The 20,025-nt window shown below is 53.7% G+C and overlaps 1 protein-coding gene across 2 annotated transcripts in view; it reads left to right on the top strand.

The window, feature by feature from the left end:
• Window positions 1-14,098, top strand: part of SMAD7 (SMAD family member 7) — a 31,073-nt gene extending 16,975 nt beyond the window's left edge. For both annotated transcript variants that reach the window (XM_060613806.3, XM_060613805.3), the window contains exon 4: window positions 12,047-14,098. In XM_060613806.3, coding sequence (XP_060469789.1) covers window positions 12,047-12,585 — 539 coding nt within the window. In that variant the 3' untranslated portion in view covers window positions 12,586-14,098. The remainder of the gene's footprint in view (window positions 1-12,046) is intronic.
• Window positions 14,099-20,025: the final 5,927 nt, after the last annotated feature.

Raw genomic sequence — 20,025 nt, 5'->3', positions numbered from 1 at the left:
CCCTGACCCATGCTGCTAAGGGGCCCTCTTTAGGCTGGAGGTCAGAAAGAGATTTGTGTGTGGCTTGCTTGCTCCCCACTCACTCCGGTCCCCCACCCCAGCTTTTTTTCCTTAGCGTGCATTGTTTTGTTTTCATAACACAACAAGAGCCCTGGGGTGTGTAAGAGCATTGTTCAACACTCGGTGAGGGTAACTTGTCCAAACAGAGCAGGACGCCAAGGCAGAATGCTGTGGGCAGGTGGTGTGCCCACAGAGGTTGCCGGGCCGGCGCCTGGCTTGGAAACACCTCCGGATATGCCGCAGCTGGCTGGGAAGTAGGTGAGGACAGGGGCTTCTCTCTGCCCGTCTCCCCTGGGAACTGGGACACGGCCTGGGCCTTTCTGGCTGACCCCTGCCTGGAAGGCATGCTCCCCTCCCAGCCCGGTTCCCTCATACCTCCCTCTGGCAGGTGTCAGGCTGGGTGGGCCACCTGTTCTGGGAGAAGCCAGCCTGTCTCTGGCTCATTCATATAGTGATTATTTATTGAGCATCTACTATGTGCCAGCCTCTGCAGTTTTGGGGCTGCCAGAGTCAAAACGAAGAGCAGCATGCAGTGGTTTGTCTGGAGGGCTTTTGGGGTCAGCGAGGTGGAGGCTTTTGCACAGAATTTGGCTCTGTCTGGAGTACAGACAGAGGGCGGCTTCTCAGGCAGTTTCTACAGGACAGAAGGAGCTTGGGCTCGGAGCCGGGCCGTAGGTGTTGTGAGACGCGGTAGAGGTGCAGGGATGGGCCCCTGGGGTGATTGTCTGAGCACGCCGGGGTTGGCAAGAGCTTTTCTGTCATCGGCTTTTGCCTCTGCTTTGGTTGTGTGGTCTGTTGAGAGTTGAGATAAAACAAAGCTTGTGGATAAACAGAGGTCTGTCTCCTCGGGCTCCATCACTCTCCCCCCCTTCCCCCCCCCCCCCCCCCCCCCCCCCGATTGTAAGATAACAAGCAGTAACCTTAGGAGGTACAGTTATAATCCAGACCCTGGTATAGTACCTGGGAGTGCTGTGTGGAGCAGAGGTGACCAGCCTTGCACTGGCTTAGCCCCCGGGGGGGGGGGGGGGGGGGAGGGGTGGGGACCAGACACAGATGTCTGGAGATAGTATTTAATGTCTTGACAGCCACAGGGCAGGTGGGCTATCTTCAAAGCCCTGGAGCTTGACTTTCCCTTTAGAACTCCTGTGGGCTTTTGCGGATGCAACTCTTGCTTTTGAATTTTCAGTCTGATGGTCAAGTCCATTTCTGAGATGCCGGCCCCATGTAGGAGGTCCCTGGCGGTGGTTTTGTACAGGGTGGTCGAATATGCAGTGACCAAAGTGTTTTCATTTCCGCGCTCATCCTGTCCCCGCCTGTTTCCCCCAGGCTGACCCGATGGCTCTGTTCGAGGAGGTCCCTCATTTAATTTATCTATCTAGTTTATCTACTACTGTGCTGTGGAACCCCACTGGCCAGAAACAAATCAGAGCTGGTTTGGCTTGGGGTTTGATCAGGGCAGAAAGGGAAGAACTGATCTCAACCCCAGTTTCATCTTGTCAGCGTTGGGAGTTTCTGTCCGAAGACAGCTCAGTTAACTGGCCAGGGACTGTTCGCGGCCCTCGGGTTTGTTCATTTGAGAGTCACCTTTTTACTTTTAACTTGGGGCTGGTCGCTCAACAGGAACAGAAACAGTAAGATGCCAGGCTGTGCTCTCTGTGGACTCACCTTTCTGCATTTGCCACTCGGAGGTTAAATAATTGTCCCCATCACCCTATCCCGGCTTCCACTGCTTCCAGGCACCTAACAAGAAGCTGGGAATGTCGCTTTGCCCAGTAGGCTGAATGAACTTCTGAGGCCACCAAAGGGTCTTGAAGAGCTGCTCAGCCCAGAAAGTGCTTGGGGACCTCGCCCGCCCCAGGGCAGCCTCTTAGCCAGCACAGCCCCTCCCCCTCATTAATGAGTAACCCAGAGGGAGAAGCTGGGTGCGTTGTACAGCTCTTAGAAATAGGCCCATCTCCAGCTTAGTGGGGTCACAGTTCAAACCCCGCCGAGAGGGGTTTCCTGGGGGGAGAGGCCTGGGGTGAGGGGCATGCAAAGATTCAGAAGCAACCCCCACCCCCAACTTCGGTCTCTGAGTCCTGGGAGGGCACCTGGAGAATGACAGTGGGAGGGAGAGCCCCCTCCAGGTGCCTGTCCCTAGAGGCTGGCCTGCTTCCGTGATTGAAGGTGGGGATTTCAGCCTCCAGGGCCACTCCTGTCCTGGGGCCTCCGTTGGTTTTTTTTTTTTTTTTCCCCCTCATCTGCAAAGTAAGAGATTGGACCTGGTCTCTCCAAGTCCCCATGCCAGAATCTTGCAAGACCTCCCGTGATCTGTGTGGTCTCTGGTTCTTGGATTTGAGGGTTTGTGGGAATGAGACCCCCTGTTGCTGAGGTGGTGGGTAGCTAATGGCCTCTTGCCTACTGAATAAAAAGATTATAGTTCTTCACTTTTCTTGGCTTGCAAACCTCCGGAGAATGAGTGAAAATTGAGGAATCTTTCTTTCCCCATAAAAATGCGTCTGCATATCAGCATTTGCATACATTTCCAGGGGGCCTTTATCCTTGTGATGGGCGGAAGCCCACCAGTGAATCCCCTGTACTTAAGGCAGGCAGGTTAATGGGGGAGCACGAGAAAGCATTAGAAGAGGTAGGGCCTTCTTCTCTTCCCCTTCCCTTTCTCCTTCCCCTTCCCTTCTTTTTGGGCAAAATATACCCAACATTTACTATCCTGACCATTTTTTTTTTAAGTTTATTTTGAGAGAGCGTGAGCAGGGGAGGGGGAGGGAGAGAGAGAGAGAGAGAGAGAGAGAGAGAGAGAGAGAATGAGAGAATCCCAAGCAGGCTGTGCCATGGCAGAGCCCAACGGAGGGCCCCGAGCTCATGAAACTGAGATCATGACCTGAGCTGAGATCAAGAGTCTGAAGACACTTCACCGACTGAGCCACCCAGGAGCTCCATCCATCCTGACCATTTCTGAGTGCACAGCTCGGTGGTGTTAAGTCTGTCACATCCCCGTGCACCCACCGTCCATCTCCAGAACCTTTTCACTTGCCCAGACTGAGACTCTGTCTCCACTAAACCCAACCCCAACCCCCCCTTCCCCCCCCCCCCCCCCCCCCCCCCCCCCCGCCCAGTCCGTCTCTCCCCTGGCAGCCGCCATTTTGCTTTCAGTCTGTGAATTTGACTCCTTTGGGTACCACATATGAGTGGAATCGTACCATATTTGACCTTTTGCCTCTGGCTTATTTCACTCAGCATACTGTCTTCAGTATGCTTCAGTATGTCTTCAAGGTTCATCCGGGTTGTAACCTGTGTCAGAATTGCCTTTCTTTTTTAGTGTGTGTGTGTGTGTGTGTGTGTGTGTGTCTGTCTTTATTCATTCATCCTTCATTGGACACACTTGGGTTGCTCCCACTCTTTGGCTGTTGTGAATAATGCTGCTATGACCATGGGTGTGTGCATAATCTCTTCAAAACTTTTCTGGACATATACCCAGAAATGGAGTTTCTGGGTCATGTGGTGACTCCATGTTTAGTTTTTGAGGCACCGTCATAGGGCAGGGCCATCGTGACTTGTGTCTCTGTGTGGATCGATCGCGTAGGGTGGGCAAAGTCAGACCAGCCATCACTCCTGGATGCAGCTGGGTGGGTTTCTGGGTGAGCCCTGGTGCAGGGGGAGTGAGAGAAGGGTAGGGGTGGCAGTGGGGGTGCTGAGTGTCCTTGCGTGGGAGTGGGGGGGCAGCCTGGCTCTCTGCAAAGTAATACAAGCCACATTGGAACCCAAAAAGAGTGTCTGGCCCGGAGTCCTCTGAAATATGGGGCACACAGCACAGAGCAGCCATAGCGATTTATGGTGGGCTCCAGGGGGCCTTGCCATGGCAAGTCCAGGCTGGGGGAGGCTTCATCCGTCTTTCACGGGGAGGGCCTGGAGGCCCTGGTGCTTTAGGGGTGAAAGGGCTGGGATGGCTGAACAGTGAGTGTGTCAAAGCCAGAGAGATTAGATTACAGAGGCAGACAGAAGTAATGATTAACTTTTCCAGTCTGCCTACTGTTGTTTTTCCCTGTGAGCACAGTGCGGGCCTGGCCTGGCCAGGCCCTGGTGTTGGGTTGTAAAGAAAGAAGGAATGACGGCTCTCGCGAGCTGGGTGGGGGGAGCCAGGAGCTGGCCGGAGAAGGGAGCCTTTTCCATCAGATCCCGCGTTGGAATTTATTGGCCGGAATGCAGTAAATGTTCAAAATGCCATCCCATCCAACAGTTTTCATAATTGTTATGGAACAAGGGGAGCTGGGGGAGGGGAGGGATGAAAAGGACTTTTGTTCCTCCCTGTGTTTTTCCACATCTTCGATGGTTTTTCTACCCCCTAGAAAAGCTGGAGCTGTGTGGGGGGATGGGAGGGGCAGGGCAGGGCCTGCGACTGGGTCCTGTAACACTGTACTGCCTTTTGGGGCCCCGGAGGTCAGTGTGCATGGGGCTTTATTAAAATGAGGCCCACAGCAAAGGCAGGCCAGAACTGTTCTGTACCTCTGGGGGTGTGTCCTTTAAAACAGTTGACATATGCATCCATTTTTATCAAGATCCTCACTGGGCTTTAGTGTGTATCCTATGTACTTAGAAGGGGTCAACACAAAGAAGAAAATGCGGGACTTTTTGGTGGTTTAAGAGAAGATCCTTTTGTTGGATTCATGTACGCATTCCCACTTGGGAATCCACATGTGGAATTTGTTGGGGGGGCCTGGGGGGAGGGCTAGCTCTGGACTCTCTCCAGGAGGGAGGCGGGTGGGTCAGCTCAGAGATTTGACTTGGACATCTTGTGTCTTCCTGGGACTGGCCGGGGTCATACCCCGTGGACAGGCAGGTGAACAGATAATGCCATGCGGGTCGGGGTGGGGGGGCGCTGTATGTGTGCAGGTGTGTGAACCCCCTTTCTGAAAAGAGTGGCTTAGTTATTTAGGGGGGTAATGGTGGGAGCTTTGTGGTACATGAGGGAGGGGAAGAGTCTTGAAATTCAAACTCGAGAAATGATGAGGCTGGGTGCATACCAACAACAGCCAGAGAGGCCCATTTACTGTAAATATTATGAATGGAGTTGGCCAGGCTGGGAGTCCCCACCCTTCCTCTGAGTCCTCTCGGAGCCGGGCAGAGCTGGCCTCCTCAGAAGGCAGGCAGCCGGGTACACGCTATAATTTGCATGGCTGAAGACTGGAGCACAGGAAGCCGTGTCAGCCCGGCTGGCGAGACAGACGAGAGCTTTTGATTTGTGTGGCTTCCCTCCCCTGCCCGGCACTACCCTCAATTATATTCTCCGCTGGCCAAATAACTTCTTAGGAGGGACCCCCAGGATGGGGGCTTTAGACTTGAACGTTTGAGGGGCCTTGGGAGACGGGGCTGGGGCCGGTTGGGGGAGCAGGGGGGGGGAGTACATTGTAGCTTTAGTAACTGATTACTCATCATCATTAGTCTGTAAGGCAGAGTCACGAATCAGTCTTCCAGACCAGCAGGATCTGCCAAATTTGTAAGCTCGAGAGACCTCGAAGGAGGAGGAGGGTGATGATGGGTGAGGAACTTAAGGGCACCAAGCCTGGGCAGACCCTCCTCCCCTGGGGATCCACCTTTTCCCGAGGGCCACGAAAGACAAGACAGAAGGGACACAAGTTTGTAACTTGAAGTTCTTAAAGAAAAATTGGTTTACAGGTGGACACAGCAAAGTCTGCCTCATATTTCCTTTTCCTTTTAATTTTGTTTTTATTGTTGGAAATTGAATGCAAAAATGTGCCCTGCTCCCCAAAGTGATTTTCTTATTCTCCTGAACATAATGAAAATAAATGGAAGGAGCGTTCGTAGGGATGGGGCATTTCTGTGATTCAGAGTGTAGCCAGGGGACTGTCAGAGCCCCAAGGTGGCCTGCTGTGCCCCAGCCTCCTTCATATGAGTTGTGGATGGGTGCGTCAGACTGAGACTCTTCGAGGGCAAGCCATTTGGCCAGGATCGAAGAGCAGCATGCTGGCAAAGAAACCGGTTCATTCCCTGCTTGGTACGAGGGAGCTGGACCCCACACTCAGCCCTAAAGTGGGAATCACGTTTCCAGAATGTTTTGGAAGGACGCGTCTTTTTCCCCTCTAGCATTTGGAGAGCTCCGGTGGCCTTAGAGGTCTGGGGTGGCTGCCCACTTGCCTGTTTGGCAAGTGACCTGTGTCTCATTTCCCCCTTCTTTAACATAAAGACAGTAATAGGATGCGACCTCACGAGGTTGTCACCAGCCCCTTCCAACAGGGCCTGTACATTATTAGGGGCCGGCATGGCCCAGAACTGTTCTGCCCCCTGGGGAGGGGTGGGGAGTGGGTGGGTAGCATTTTCTAAGCGGTTGGAGAACCCAAGACGAGAGGTCTGAGAGATGAGACCAGCATGTGAAGCCGCAAGCTAGGTCCTGGCCGCTGGCCACTTTGTATCAGATTGTCACAACAGCCCTATGAGACTGGCACTGGGAGCTGTTTTAGGGGAAGAGCTTAAGTCACCGCCAAGGTCCCATGGGAAGTAGGTCTCAGCAGGGTGTCTGACTCCATAACTGGGGGGTGGGAGGATACTGCACAACACTGGAGTTTCCTTGGGGCGGGGGGGCAGGAGCTGGCTGGGCACAGGGACCTGAGCAAGCACCCTGGCCTTTGAAGGAGACCCCGTGGTACCCGCTGCCCACCATGGTACCCAGTCCAGCCACCTCAGTGGAGATAGCTTGTTGCAGAGTGCTGAAAACAACCCAGCCTTTTCTCAGTCTTGCCGTCTACCAGCCAGAGTCCAGATCTCTTTGGTGGAGGAGCTTGGGGTTAGTGGTGATGGGTTGAGTCTGAACGTTTTCTGGGTAACTGAGGGTGAACCTGAAATGTTTCGAGTTTGTTTCACTCCCTTTGGGTAACTTGTTCCAAACCCCGGGGTTGTCCCTGCTCTCTTAGGAATCTGAGGGTGCCCTGGCAGAATCTGTCAGGATCTGGATGAGGTTGTACATATGGCCGATCAGAGCTCACTCTGGAACTCAGCGGTGAGCCCAGACACCTCAGCAAGTGTCTGCTTTGGTTTCTGGTCATTTGCCTCTCAGACAAGAGACCAGCAAGGTTCCTTGTGAATTGAGAGTGTTTGGGTTGAGGACAGATGGGGCGGATTGGCCCTGCGTCCTCATTATCTCAGCCCTTGTCCCTGAAGTGGGCTGGTTTGCTCTCAGAACAGCCAGTTTCCTGACCGGGGTGGGGAGCAGGGCTGACGGGTGCTGTTAACCTTTGAGATGTCTGAGGTGGGGGAAGGACAGGATGAGGCAACCCTTGGTGGCGCCTGAGTCCCGAGGAGGGAGGACCCTGGACCTACAGCAGGCGAGGCGTGGCAGTGTTTGCGTTCCAGGATCGCCAGGTTTAACTTCTCTGTCTCCCTTTGTGCCCTTTGCTTGCCCTCACCCACTTGTGTCAGGCAACCACTTCTGCCCGCCCTGTCTCCCCTGGCTTCTCCATGTTCAGCCTTCTGGCCCTGCGGGACCACTGGGGAGGGGGCACATAGGCCTTTGCCCACGGTTGGATTTTGGCAGAGACATGTCCTTGAAAAACATTTTTTTTTTAAATGTTTACTTACTTTTGAAAGAGACAAAGCATGAGCGGGGGAGGGGCAGAGAGCGAGGGAGACCCAGAATCCAAAGCAGGCTCCGGGCTCTGAGCTATCAGCACAGAGCCCCACGCGGGGCTCGAACCCACGAACCGTGAGGTCATGACCTGAGCTGAAGCCAGACGCTCAACCGACTGAGCCACCCAGGCGCCCCTAGAGAGATCTTCTTAAAAAAATTTTCTATTTTTATAAGTTTTATGTTTTTATTTTGAGAGAAAGAGCGTGAGCAGGGGAGTGGCAGAGAGAGAGAGAGGGAGAGAGAAAATCCCAAGCAGTTTCCGAACTATCAGTGCAGAGCCCAATGCGGGGCTCAAACTCATCAACCATGAGATCATGACCTGAACTGAAATCGAGAGTCGGGCCCTTGGGGCACCTGCGGGGCTTAGTTGGTTAAGGATCCAACTTCAGCTCAGGTCATGATCTCACAGCTCGTGTGTTCGAGCCCCTCATCGGGCTCTGTGCAGATGGCTCAGAGCCTGGAGCCTGCTTCGGATTCTGTGTCTCCCTCTCTTTCTGCCCCTCCCCCGCCCATGCTCTCAAAAATAAACATAATTTTTTTTTTTTTTTTTTTAATTTAAAATCCTGAGCTCTGGTCACCCTGTGCCATTGAGAACCTTGGGCGTGAGAGTCATTCATGAGCCTCCAGTCTTCTAGAAGGGTCAGGTCTGTTCATTCATGACCAGGGTAATTAAATAACTCTTTGTAAGAGGCAGGGAGCTCCTTGTTAAGTGGTCTTCCCTAATGCAAGTGCAAACACAAGCAAAATCCTTTCCCTTCTCAACACCCACCCACCCCCTTCCCTTTCAAGGGTAGATTTTATGCTTTAAGGGAAATGAGGAAGGGGAGGGGGGGAAAAACAACCTTAAAGGAATTTTAGGCGGATTCAGCATTTTTCTGGGGTTGCTCCAAAAATTCCCTAAACTGTAATAAAAAAAAAATTGTGAGCAGGCATCTGATTAGTTGGCTTTTTACAACACAGCTTTTCTTTTTGGATGCTTTAAAAATGCACAAATACAGTTTTAAAACAAGCCCCTGTATAGTTTTCTGAGGAGGGAGAGAAGTTGCTGAAAATACCGGAAAACGGTTGTAAAGCTGAGGGAAGTTAACAAGGGCCTGCGAGTCTTGCCTTTGGAGGTTAAGTATCAGCGACCGTGAGGAGAAGCCAAGTTGGGCTTCTGAGACTCTTCCTTAGTCCTTGGGAATGAGGGGGACTCCTCTATGTGAGAGCCTCCCAGCCCCTCGCCGTGAGGCCTGGGAAGCCCCTCGCCGTGAGGCCTGGGAAGCCCCTCTGGGGGCGAAGCGTCTGCACAGACCTTTGTGGGGAGACTCTTGTGGGCTGTGGGCCCAATTCAGGGGAATGTGCTTCTCTGAAGAGGATGCTGAATGTTTCCCAGAAATGGGCCCACATGGTGCAGATCTTGGGGGCAGGTCTCTGAGTTGGCAACACGGGCTGTTGTCATGGGCCCCCAGAAGTATGATGTGTTACAAGGGGCCTTCGCGGGGGTGACGGTTTCGCTGGAGAGCGTGTTTTTGTGCCCAGAGATAGCCCAAGAGCAGTGAGGAGAAAAGGGGCATCAGGGTGCTGGGAGGCTGGGGGGTGACAGCGGGGCGGGCTGGAGGGTCAGGGCAGGGGAGGAGCCGGCGAGGGTCCTAGTGGGCTTTCAGGGGCCTTGTTCACACACAGGGACACCCATTCCCCTCTGTTTATCTGGGTTGGGCCATTAACCTCAACAGAAAAAGGCTTTTTCCAGGGATGTCTGGCGGCAAATTGCTGGGTGGACTGGCGGGCTGTACAGATGAAAGAGAAACCCGCCAGAACACTTCCCCCCTCCCCCTCTCCTCCCCCTACCCCCCACCCCCAGGGCTCTGGGCCAGTCCAGCCCAGTCCAGCCCGGCTTCCCCCGCCTCCGGAGGCTGCTGGGCAGACAGGGCCCCCCACCCTTTACTGGTGGGCCTGGCATAGGCAACTTGATCCCAGGCCCCCACCCCACCCCACCCTGCACCTCCTCCCCCTGCCCCTCTTTTCCCTGCTAGCCGGTGCCAGGTTTCGGGGGGGGGGGGGGGCAAGATTCATGAAACAAAGTATCGGGAGGCTCCCGGAGGGTCTCCTGCACCTCCCTCCCAGTGACTCCCCCAGTCTTCTTCCCAGACCACATTTGTCGTCCTGAGTTGGGATATAATAATAAGCGAGAGCTTCCTACATTTCAAAACTCCCTCCTCCCCAAAACAGTGCCTTCCAGAAGAGGGTTTTCTCCTTCCCAGCAAACTTGCATGCCAGAGTATTCTTATTTACATGGATATTATGGGTCTTTGGTGTAGCCTTTAGAGCTGAACTCCCTCAACAAGAAAGTTCAAAGATTGCCAGCACTCACGAATTTATTAGCAGTTGATGGATACTTTGCAGAAACAAGTTAATGCCTGATGAGTCACCTCTGCTTGGAGCCCTTGTCCCTCTCTTGTTTTTCCATATGTTCCAGCGTGTGTGCACGCAAGCACACGCATGCTCACATAACACTCGCACGTGTGTTCACACTCATGGACACCCAGTGTCTCTCACATGCACTTGTGCTTTATAGATGCATGCGTTTTGGGGGGCAGGCCAGTTTTCTGGGGCTGATTTTCAGGGGGGTGGGGGTTGAGGGAGAGGAGTGAGCCCTCAGCTTCCCCATTTTGTGTGGCTGTCTGGGTAGGCATTTGGGAAGGTCGGTGGGGGTGTCCGGAGGAGACAGCCACTCAGGATGTGCGTTCGTGGCTGCCTCCGTGGGTCACGGTGCGCATTTGCACAGACTGATTCACAGAACACCTCCATGCAAGACTGCTGCTTTAAAAAAAATAAATAAATAAAATAATGGAACCGACTGGTTCCCAGGTCCTAACATGCCTGTAAAGGTTGGAAGCAGTTATGTGTTGAGCTGCCTTGGGTTAGTTATATATCCAGCCTGCTGGGGCAGCAGGACATGGGTCCCTGAGCCCTCCTCCACCCCTAGCTGCCATGCTATAGACTCCATCAGCACTGGCCCTCCGTTGTTCCAAAATCAAAAAGGCCCAAACAAACCAAAAATCGTCTCGCAGCCAACCCCCCCGCCTTCAGGCCCCAAACCCCCAGTGAGTGAGCAGTAAGGGCTACAGGGGAAGGCAGGAGGAGGTCTCTGCTGCCTGCCTTTCCCCATTTTTGTTAACAAATACAAGACTTCCGGTCTCCGCCCTGCCCCACAAACCACAGCGTTCCTGCAGCCCGGCCCGGCTGGGGAGATTTATGGTTCCCAGTCTGAGGCCTGCCCCGCTGGCTCCAGCTTAAGGAGGAGTTGGAATGCCAGCCGCTGGGGCCCCCTTTCCCTCCCTGTGATCCCCCCTTTAAAGACCTCCTAGCGTCTGTTCAGGAAAGTCACCTTCCCAAGATCCCCGCCCCCAGGTCTCCTGGCTGCCTGTAGGAAGAACCAAGTCTAGGAAAGTTGGGGTGGGGCCTCTGGGGGAGGGGGCTAGGGCAAGGTGTTTGCATGCTTCTAGGGAGGGAGGGGAGAGAGGGGGTACAGGCAGAGAAGGACACTTCAAGGAAGGTCAACCCATTTCAGACACATAATCTTCTGTCTGGGCTGAAGGCAGCTTCATCAAGGTAGTCTTGGTTAACACCAGTCGGTGTGTTGTGATTTGACATTTTGACCAAATTCACCCTTTGTGTACAGAGCTGCTGCTGACACACACACTGAGAGATGGTTTTCTATTAGGAAGGTGTTTCGGCCCCAAAGCAACTCCACTTTCCTTTTTTACCAGACGGCGCTCCTTTATGACTTGAGGCACTGACCTAAGCGCTGGGCGACACAGAGACCGCGTAGCACGTGACCCTGGAGTCTGGAGACCTGGGTTCTAGGTGTGGCTGTGTGGTCCGTGGGGCCCAAGCCAGCAAGCTTTCTGGGTCCTGGTTTTTCTCCTGAGGATGACCAGGGGCTAGAGCAGCTAGCCTTCTGGGGTCCGTCCAGTTGAAAGAACAACTCTAGGCCATCTGGAAGCCCTTTTCTTGCCCTAAAACAGGACCAGTGAAGTTCCTAAGGGTTCCCTAGCTTCTGGGCTCGGCAGGGATGGGGCTTCCATTGGCCCCACGGGTCAACGTGATGGCGTCCTGGGTTGGGGGAGTGGAGGAAGGAGGTGCCCCAGAGAGCCCCGTGTTTAAAGGTGGGTTCTTGCATCACTGAGTCAAGATTTCTGAGCCACAGTAGGACCGCAGAGCCGGCAGCCTATCCAAGCACCAGCACCGCCTCTGTCTTAGGAGAGCTCGAGGGTGGTAACAAACTGCGTGTGTGTGCCTCGATCCTTGAGGAGGAAAACGCCAATCCCCATCACCACCAACCGCGTCTGCCATTTTGTTTTGTAGATTCCCAACTTCTTCTGGAGCCTGGGGATCGGTCACACTGGTGCGTGGTGGCATACTGGGAGGAGAAGACGAGAGTGGGGAGGCTCTACTGTGTCCAGGAGCCCTCCCTGGACATCTTCTATGATCTACCTCAGGGGAATGGCTTTTGCCTCGGACAGCTCAATTCGGACAACAAGAGTCAGCTGGTGCAGAAAGTGCGGAGCAAAATCGGCTGTGGCATCCAGCTCACGCGGGAAGTGGATGGCGTGTGGGTGTACAACCGCAGCAGTTACCCCATCTTCATCAAGTCAGCCACACTGGACAACCCGGACTCCAGGACGCTGTTGGTGCACAAAGTGTTCCCCGGTTTCTCCATCAAGGCTTTTGACTACGAGAAAGCGTACAGCCTGCAGCGGCCCAACGACCATGAATTCATGCAGCAGCCGTGGACTGGCTTCACTGTGCAGATTAGCTTTGTGAAGGGCTGGGGCCAGTGCTACACCCGCCAGTTCATCAGCAGCTGCCCGTGCTGGCTGGAGGTCATTTTCAACAGCCGGTAGCCGCGTGGGGAGAGGACGGAGCGGGAGCCGAGCGGGCCCAGTCCAAACTACTTTGCTGCTAATACTTCCCTCCCGAGTGCTTGCTTTTCACGCAGACTCTTTCGTCGTCGTGTGTCCCCGGCCCCCGCCCCCCACCGTTCTGGTCCTTGTTTCTGTTCTGTTTTGTTTTGTTCTTTGAGAAATAGCTTATGAAAAGAGTTGTTGGGGTTTTGGGGGGAGGGCGGGGTATGGCTGGCCGAGCACACCCCAGGATGAAAAGGGGAAGCAACAGTGAGCACCCAGCAAAACACAGTGGAAGAATGGGGAGCAGGCCCTGACTTTGGGGTCCTCGTTTTCCCTCGTCAGGGCGCATGTGTGAGTGAGTGTGCGTCCGTGCGCGCGCGTGTCTTACGGTGACTGCTGAGAGGCCTGCGCCCCCAAGCTGTGTGTCGCCTGCCCTTTGGACATATGCTCAGTGGGGCAGAGGCCGTACCTGGGCAAGCTGGCAGCTGGGGTTTGGACAGCTGCCAGAAGCCAGGCTCTGCCCCTCCTCCCCGCCCCCGGGGAAGCCTCCCTGCCCCACCTCTCCCCTCCTAGGACACGGGCCTGTCTGCAGGCTTCTTAGAAGCAACCCTGCAAAGAGGCTGAACCAGAAACCAGTTGTTTCCTGCTTGTCCTAACTCCCCTCCAGCCACCCTGCTGTCCTTGTCACCTCTTTCTTTTTTGGCCATCTGCTCCTGGATATCTCTTGAGACGGGCTTCCCGAGGGCTGCCGGGGGCCACCCTGGCACAGTATTGCCCACCCAGCATCCTCCCAAACCCCTCAGCCTCTGCCCTGCCCTGGTCATATCAGGTGCGCACCCCCCCATCCCCACCTCCAACTCCGAAAACCAGCTCAGCACTTTCCTCCCCTCTGCCGCCTGGGTGTTGAGCTCTGCTGTTAGACCAGCGAGGGGAGCCGCCCTGGGAGGGAGACTTCTCAGCAGCCCCCCTTCCCACCAAGAAGGATTCGGTCCATCATAACCCAAGGTACCACCCTGGGCTGTCACCTAACTCTTTCATTTCTTCTACAAACTCATACACTCGTATGATACGTTGACACTGCTCTTAGCTCAATGAGCATGTTTAGACTTTAACATAAGCTATTTTTCTAACTACAAAGGTTTAAATGAACAAGAGAAGCATTCTCATTGGAAATTTAGCATTGTAGTGCTTTGAGAGAGAAAGGACTCCTGGAAAAAAAAAAAAACCTGAGATTTATTAAAGAAAAAATGTATTTTATGTTATATATAAATATATTATTACTTGTAAATATAAAGACGTTTTATAAGCATCATTATTTATGTATTGTGCAATGTGTATAAACAAGAAAAATAAAGAAAAGATGCACTTTGCTTTAATATAAATGCAAATAACAAATGCCAAATTAAAAAAAGATAAACACGAGATGGGTGTTTTTTTCTATGGGTGTTATCACCTGGCTGAATGTTTTTCTAAAGGAGTTTATGTTCCATTAAACAATTTTTAAAATGTATACTTGATTCCATGTCCTCTAGCTCCTTTTTCTTCTGCTGGGAGGGGAGTAGGGAGGGGCATCCTTTGGAATCAGGACATGGGGTCTCTTCGGCCCAGTGCTTGATTGGGGACGGGGAGGTGAGGCACCAAAGGGACCTGCAGGACACCTGCTCTTCCAGCATGTTACAAGGACCCCTCTTCCTGTTGGTATGCAGTGACTTCAGGGTGTAGCTGGCCAGGCATCCTGAATTTGTCACCCTCGGGGAGCCCCGAGTTGCAAAGGTGGGTGGATTTCTGCTGTTTGATCTAAACCACGGTTTGGACTCCAAGGCCTCTTGAGAAATGCTAATACATGTTCATTTATGCTGGAGCGTTAGTGCCAAATGGTCCTCTGGGTCAGCTTATTCACGTGAGCTGACGGGGAGCTCACTACCTCTCAAAGCAGCGTTTTGCTTTTTATCAGCTGAAGTGAAACCTGCCCCCATTCTAGTTCTGCAGCCCAGAATGAGTGTAAAATCCCGTGTCTGGAAAACACCCAAGGAGGGTTTTAATTAACTCCTGGGGTGGTAGTGTGGAGGAGGGGTGGGATTGGGAGGTGTTACATTAGGGAGCCGGCAAAGCCATTTTGGTTTGCTCTGACTTGCATCAACCCGCAGGAAGCACTTTAATAATAATAATAGCTGTCATTTATTGGATGCGTAACCAGGTGCCGGGCACGATGCTAAGCATTCAAGTGAATTAATCCTCACTGGGACCTTCTGCAAAAATGCAGGCTTTGAGAGGTTAAGAGACTTGCCCAAGGTCGCTTAGGGAGGAAGTGCTTAGATCAGGAGGATCTGGGCTTAGTCCTTGGTCCCAGCTGAGATGTTTATTTGATAGAATCCTGTATGGTGACAGCCCCGAAACTCACAATCAGAAGGGCCACCACACTGTGGCCTGGCCCCGCTGTTTGGGCAGGACCTTGGCTGCGGGAGGCAGGAGCTGCTGTGGCAGCAGCACCTGTGTGCCCTCCTGTGTTACCTGGGCTTGACTTTCAGCCCCAGGAGGCTGGAATTGGGGTGGGGGCGTGTGGACCCCGGCAGCCTGGCCTTCTGTGGGCAGGCAGAGAAAGAGGGGTGCATAGGGGAAGCCAGGTTTTCCTGGTAGCCCACCTGCCTCCCCTGGCCAGAGTGGTCATCACCCACAGGCCTTCCAAGTGCCACTGGAGGACCACACGCCAACCCACAGGCGAGCCCAGCCCCGGGCTCCCAGAGGCGGGGCTCCCAGACCAGCTGGGGTTTGGATTAGTGGAGGGAAGTGAAGGTGTCCCTGCCTGGTTCTACTCTCTTTTGTCTCAGTTCACCCCTCAAATTTTGGGGTGTCTTACAGGGTACTGCCCCCTCCCTGGGCAGCGACATCACTCTGGTGGCCTTATTCCTCTCACCTGTAGATATCTCAGCCCCCACCAGGAACCTGGGTTTTCTCATCTCCCTAGCCCTGTCTGCCATCATGCAACAAAACAACCAAATCCTGTCCTCCCTGCCTCATTCAATCTGTAATTATAAAATGCAAATCTCTCTCCTACTTTCCCTTCTCGGACTCCACTTAGTATGATTCCTTTCGGGGCCCTGTAGCGCCTCTCGGCAGTGCTCACCTTTTAACCTCCTCACCCCAGACCCTTGGCCCCAGGCATTTGTAGTTCCTCAAACACACCTTGCTTCTGGGCTTCCAAGCAAGTGCTTTCCATCCTCTTCGATTGGCTCTCTTCTTATCCTTCAGGATGTAACTCAGGCCACACCTCCTCCAGGAAGCCTCTTCCCCACCCTTTAAAAATATCTGCCCTGAAGAGACATCGGTGGTGTAGGATTCTGTCTCCCCTACTGAATCATAAACTCTTGGTGCTCCGAAGCAGCAGCTGCGGCCCCACTTAGGATCTGCTATCCTAACATTTCCTAGCACAGTGCTCAGACAGGGCTTGTCCCCTGAACTAGGAAGAGGGAGGCAGAATTGCAGGCTTAGTTTGGCCTGGGAATAAAAACAGGCAGAGTTGCTTGTGACCTGTGCGCTAGGCAGTGTTCCAAGCATTCCAAGCACACTGGGATTATCCCATATAATCCTTACAAACCGCCCTAAAAATAGATGCCATTATTAGCCCCATTCTACAGATGAAGAAACCGAGGTTCAAAGAGTTGCCCAAGTCCCCCAGCTGGTAAGCGGCGGTGTCAGATTTCATCATCTCTCTGCTGTCTAATCTCTAGGGGCACGCCTGTGTCAGGGGGTGACCGTGTTGGGCACGTTTTTTCCCCTAAAACAAGTTCTGGTTTGAAAGGACCAAGCTGATCCGACGGCCAAACAACAGAAGCGACACCTGACGTCTGTGCCCGGTTGTAGGCACCAAGGCCTCGCCAGCGTCGTGCCCCCCGTGGCCCCGCGCCGCAGCAGCGAGGCAGGCGGGCCTTAGCTAGGCCGTGGAAGCCAGCGCTCCAGTGGGTGAGGGAGGCTGGTGGGGCACCCGACGCCAGCACGTGCAGACCTCCTGGCGGGCCAGCAAGGCCCCACACTCAGCCTGCTTTCTGTCCAGTGTGCTTGTTGGCTGGGGCAACGGCTCGAAGCGCAGCTCATGAATGAGTGAGTGCGGGGGCAGGTGGGACGGGGATCTGACATAAAAGAGGATGTGACTCACGGTCCTGGGTTTTGGAGTCACATCGACCGGGGTTTGAGTACTTACTTGGGCAAGTCACTTAACCTCTCTGAACCTCAATTTCTGAAACAAAATGGACATTATACCTGCCTCATGGGGCCAAGAGGGGGATTAGTGAGAAAATACATCTGAAGAGCTGGCCGTATGGTAATTAGGCTGAACCACGCGGGACTGCTAATATCTGACCGTTGTGACCTACGAAGATGGCAATTTCATATCGCTTCATCGGCTAGATGCTCGATTCAAGGCAGCGGCGGTTAGGGGTCCCCAACCTTCTTTTGGCTGTGGAGCTGCCGGCAGGGGCTGACGGTGACCTCCGTGTGCTGTAGTGCAAGCTGGCTGGCTGCACAACTAAGGCCATCGGCAGTGGGGGATGGTCAATACTGGGGTGACCCCTTCCTGCTCAGAACGGCCAGCAAACCGCTGAGCCCAGGTGAGAGCAGGAGGTGAATGCCGGCAGGAGGCAGCCAGGAGGGCTGGGGTGCCCTGGCCTTGGGGAAGGGGCGTGGGCCCCCCAGCGGTGCCCGCTGAGCCACGAGCAGTCTGCACAGCCCCGGGTTTCCTGGTGCTTCAGCAGCAGGCCTGAGCTGCCAGCTCAGCAGTTTTCTCCAACCAGAAGTGCCCCCCTCTCTTTCTGAAAGTAATGATTTTCTAAAAATGGATTCCCTCCCCTCCCCCCGCTGCAATTAATCTACCGAACACAAAGTGGCCGCTGGAGGCGGCCCCTGGTGGGTTCGGACAAGTGCAAGCACTTTGATTAAATCAGGGACGATTTACTGGCTAGTGGGGGTGGGGAGGTGGGAGACCCGGGATGAAGGCTGGGTGAGAGCTGGGGGCGGGCCGGGGTGGACTCACCGTTTGGTGCCCGTCGGAGCCGCGGAGACTAGGAGAGCTGAGAGCCTCTTTCTAGAGAGTCTATGTGATGAAGATTTAAGAGCCACAGGATCTCAGCCCCAGCCCTGAGGTGGTCCCATGGACACGTGTGCCCTGGGCCAGGCTAAGCTGGTAAATAAACCCCGGGGCACCTTCCTGGCGCTGCCATTTTAGTAGCATCTTCGGGGGGAAAAAAGACTAGAATTGTTTTGATCCTAAGACAAGCCCCTGTCTGTGACGTAGTAGTTTGCAGACGTGACATGAATTGTTGGGAAAAAAGACAAAAACAAAACCAAAACCAAGATGCTTTGCTCCTGGTGCTGCTCTCAGTGTGGTCCCAGGCCAGCGTGGGCACTTTGGTGGAAAAGTATGAGATGGAGTCTGTCTGCGCCTTGGATATGCAGGCCCTGGAGGTAGAAATGGGACGTCTCTCTTGGGGCTGCACTGAACCCGAAAGAAAATACCGGTTAATTCGTAGAGACTGATCTCACGTTAGTTCTCAGCAGTGCAGAGAGCCCTTGCACACGCATTCCGCTCCTGATGCGGGACGGCGGCCTCCGCAGAGCCCCATTGGAGAAGAAGACCTGAAACAATGCTCCAGGAAGCCGACTGCGTGTAAATGTCACTTTTTGTGTGTCACCGGGCTGAGATTGGGCACTTTGCCCGTCCAGATGAATCGGTGGCCTGCCCCACGCACGTAGGTGCTCACCCAGTCTGTCGTGCCTTCTTCGTCTTTATGAAGACTGGTCTCGTACCTGCAGCGTGACTGGGGCTCCTTGAGGTCAGGCACCCGCTCTCGTACTGATTTGAATCTTTCAGAGCACGAACCCAGCTCTGGGCTTATGGTAGGTGCACAGTTAATGCCTGCTACAGTTGACATGAACCGAGCTCCAGCGTGCTTTCTGAGGATGGCTGGGGTGCCCTCCGAGGGCACGGTCTCCCCACTACTCATCAAAGTGCCCCCTGGCCTGCTCCTCACCTCCTACAAGCCGCTCGCAGCCCTTCCCGTCTCCACAAGAGCAAGCTACCCACAGCGGTCCAGCCTAGGTTGCTGCCAGCTTAGACCCAGCGGAGACCAGTGCCCTCCTGGGCTTCTTCACTCAGCCAAGGAGAGAGAGAGAGAGTTCCAGAGCAGAGCCCAGGCTCAACTGAACACAGTGATTTGAATCCTCAGGTAGCATTCCCAGGATATCCTCTTGTTTTATTTTATTATTATTATTTTTTTTAATGTGTATTCATTTTCGAGAGACAGAGAGAGACAGAGCATAAGCGGGGGAGGCGCAGAGAGAGAGGGAGACACAGAATCCGAAGCGGGTTCCAGGCTCTGAGCTGTCAGCACAGAGCCTGACGCGGGGCTCGAACCCACAGACTGTGAGATCATGGCCTGAGCTGGAGTCGGATGCTTAACCGACTGAGCCACCCAGGACCACCCCCCCCCACACACCCCTTATCCTCTTATCCTGCTTTATCTTTCTTCACAGCACTGTTTGACATCGTATGTATTGTATTACATGCATGTTTAACACTTCACGATATATCTGTTTATTGGTTTGGCTATTGGCTGACTCTTCGAACAGAGACAAAACTTCAAGACAGCAGGAACTTGGCTCTGGCCGCTGCCGCATCCCCCGGTATCTAGAACAGTGCCCAGCACACCGTGGGCACTCGACAAATATTCCTTGGTTGAATCAGTGTTGCATGACTACTTCACTTTCAACTCAAATACATGCAATTCAAGTTCCAGGCGAAACCAGTTTTCCCCAAGAAAAGCGCTTGCTTTATATTTGTGAAAAGAAAGGGTGCGTTCTCGTCTTTATCCCCACTCCCCCCAAGGTAAATGCAGTTTCTGAAGGCTAAGTTTGTGCCAGGCTCTCTCTGCCAGGGACTTGGTGTTGTCTCTAAGGTAAGGGTTGTTATTATCCCATTTTACAGGTGAGGAAGTGGAGGCCTAGGGAGTAGCAGAGCAGGAGCAGGTCTGCCTAATTCTACACCCCTTGAGTTGAGCCCTGAGCGCCCATGGGAGGCCGCTGTTTTGAAAGTGCAGTTTTCACAGTTTCTTTCCTCCAAGCGAAGATATGTCCCACTGAGGCAGCTTGAGACTCTAGGGGTATCCCTGCCAGGAGGCTGGCTCCATGGCCAGGCTGTCCTGTGCCATCAGGGTCTGGAATCTTTGCTGCATCTGGGCTTTGCGTCATCAGCACCAGATCTTTTAATGACACACTGCAGCCAGGGAAATTACAGTGCTCGGGAGACTTGTCCCAGAGGCCCAGCCCAGGGTAATTCCAGAGCAGGAGAGGATGCTGGGAATAACAAGAAAGACAGGGTCAGGCTGCCAGCCTTAGGTAATGGAATGGTGTGTGCCAGTAATGGGGAATGTGGGATGGGTAATTTTA

Source organism: Panthera onca, chromosome D3, assembly GCF_046562875.1.
Source record: "Panthera onca isolate mPanOnc1 chromosome D3, mPanOnc1 haplotype 2, whole genome shotgun sequence".
Classification (NCBI taxonomy): domain Eukaryota; kingdom Metazoa; phylum Chordata; class Mammalia; order Carnivora; family Felidae; genus Panthera; species Panthera onca.
The sequence above is the reverse complement of the archived record's forward strand: the minus strand, read 5'-3'. Positions and strand labels throughout refer to the sequence as shown.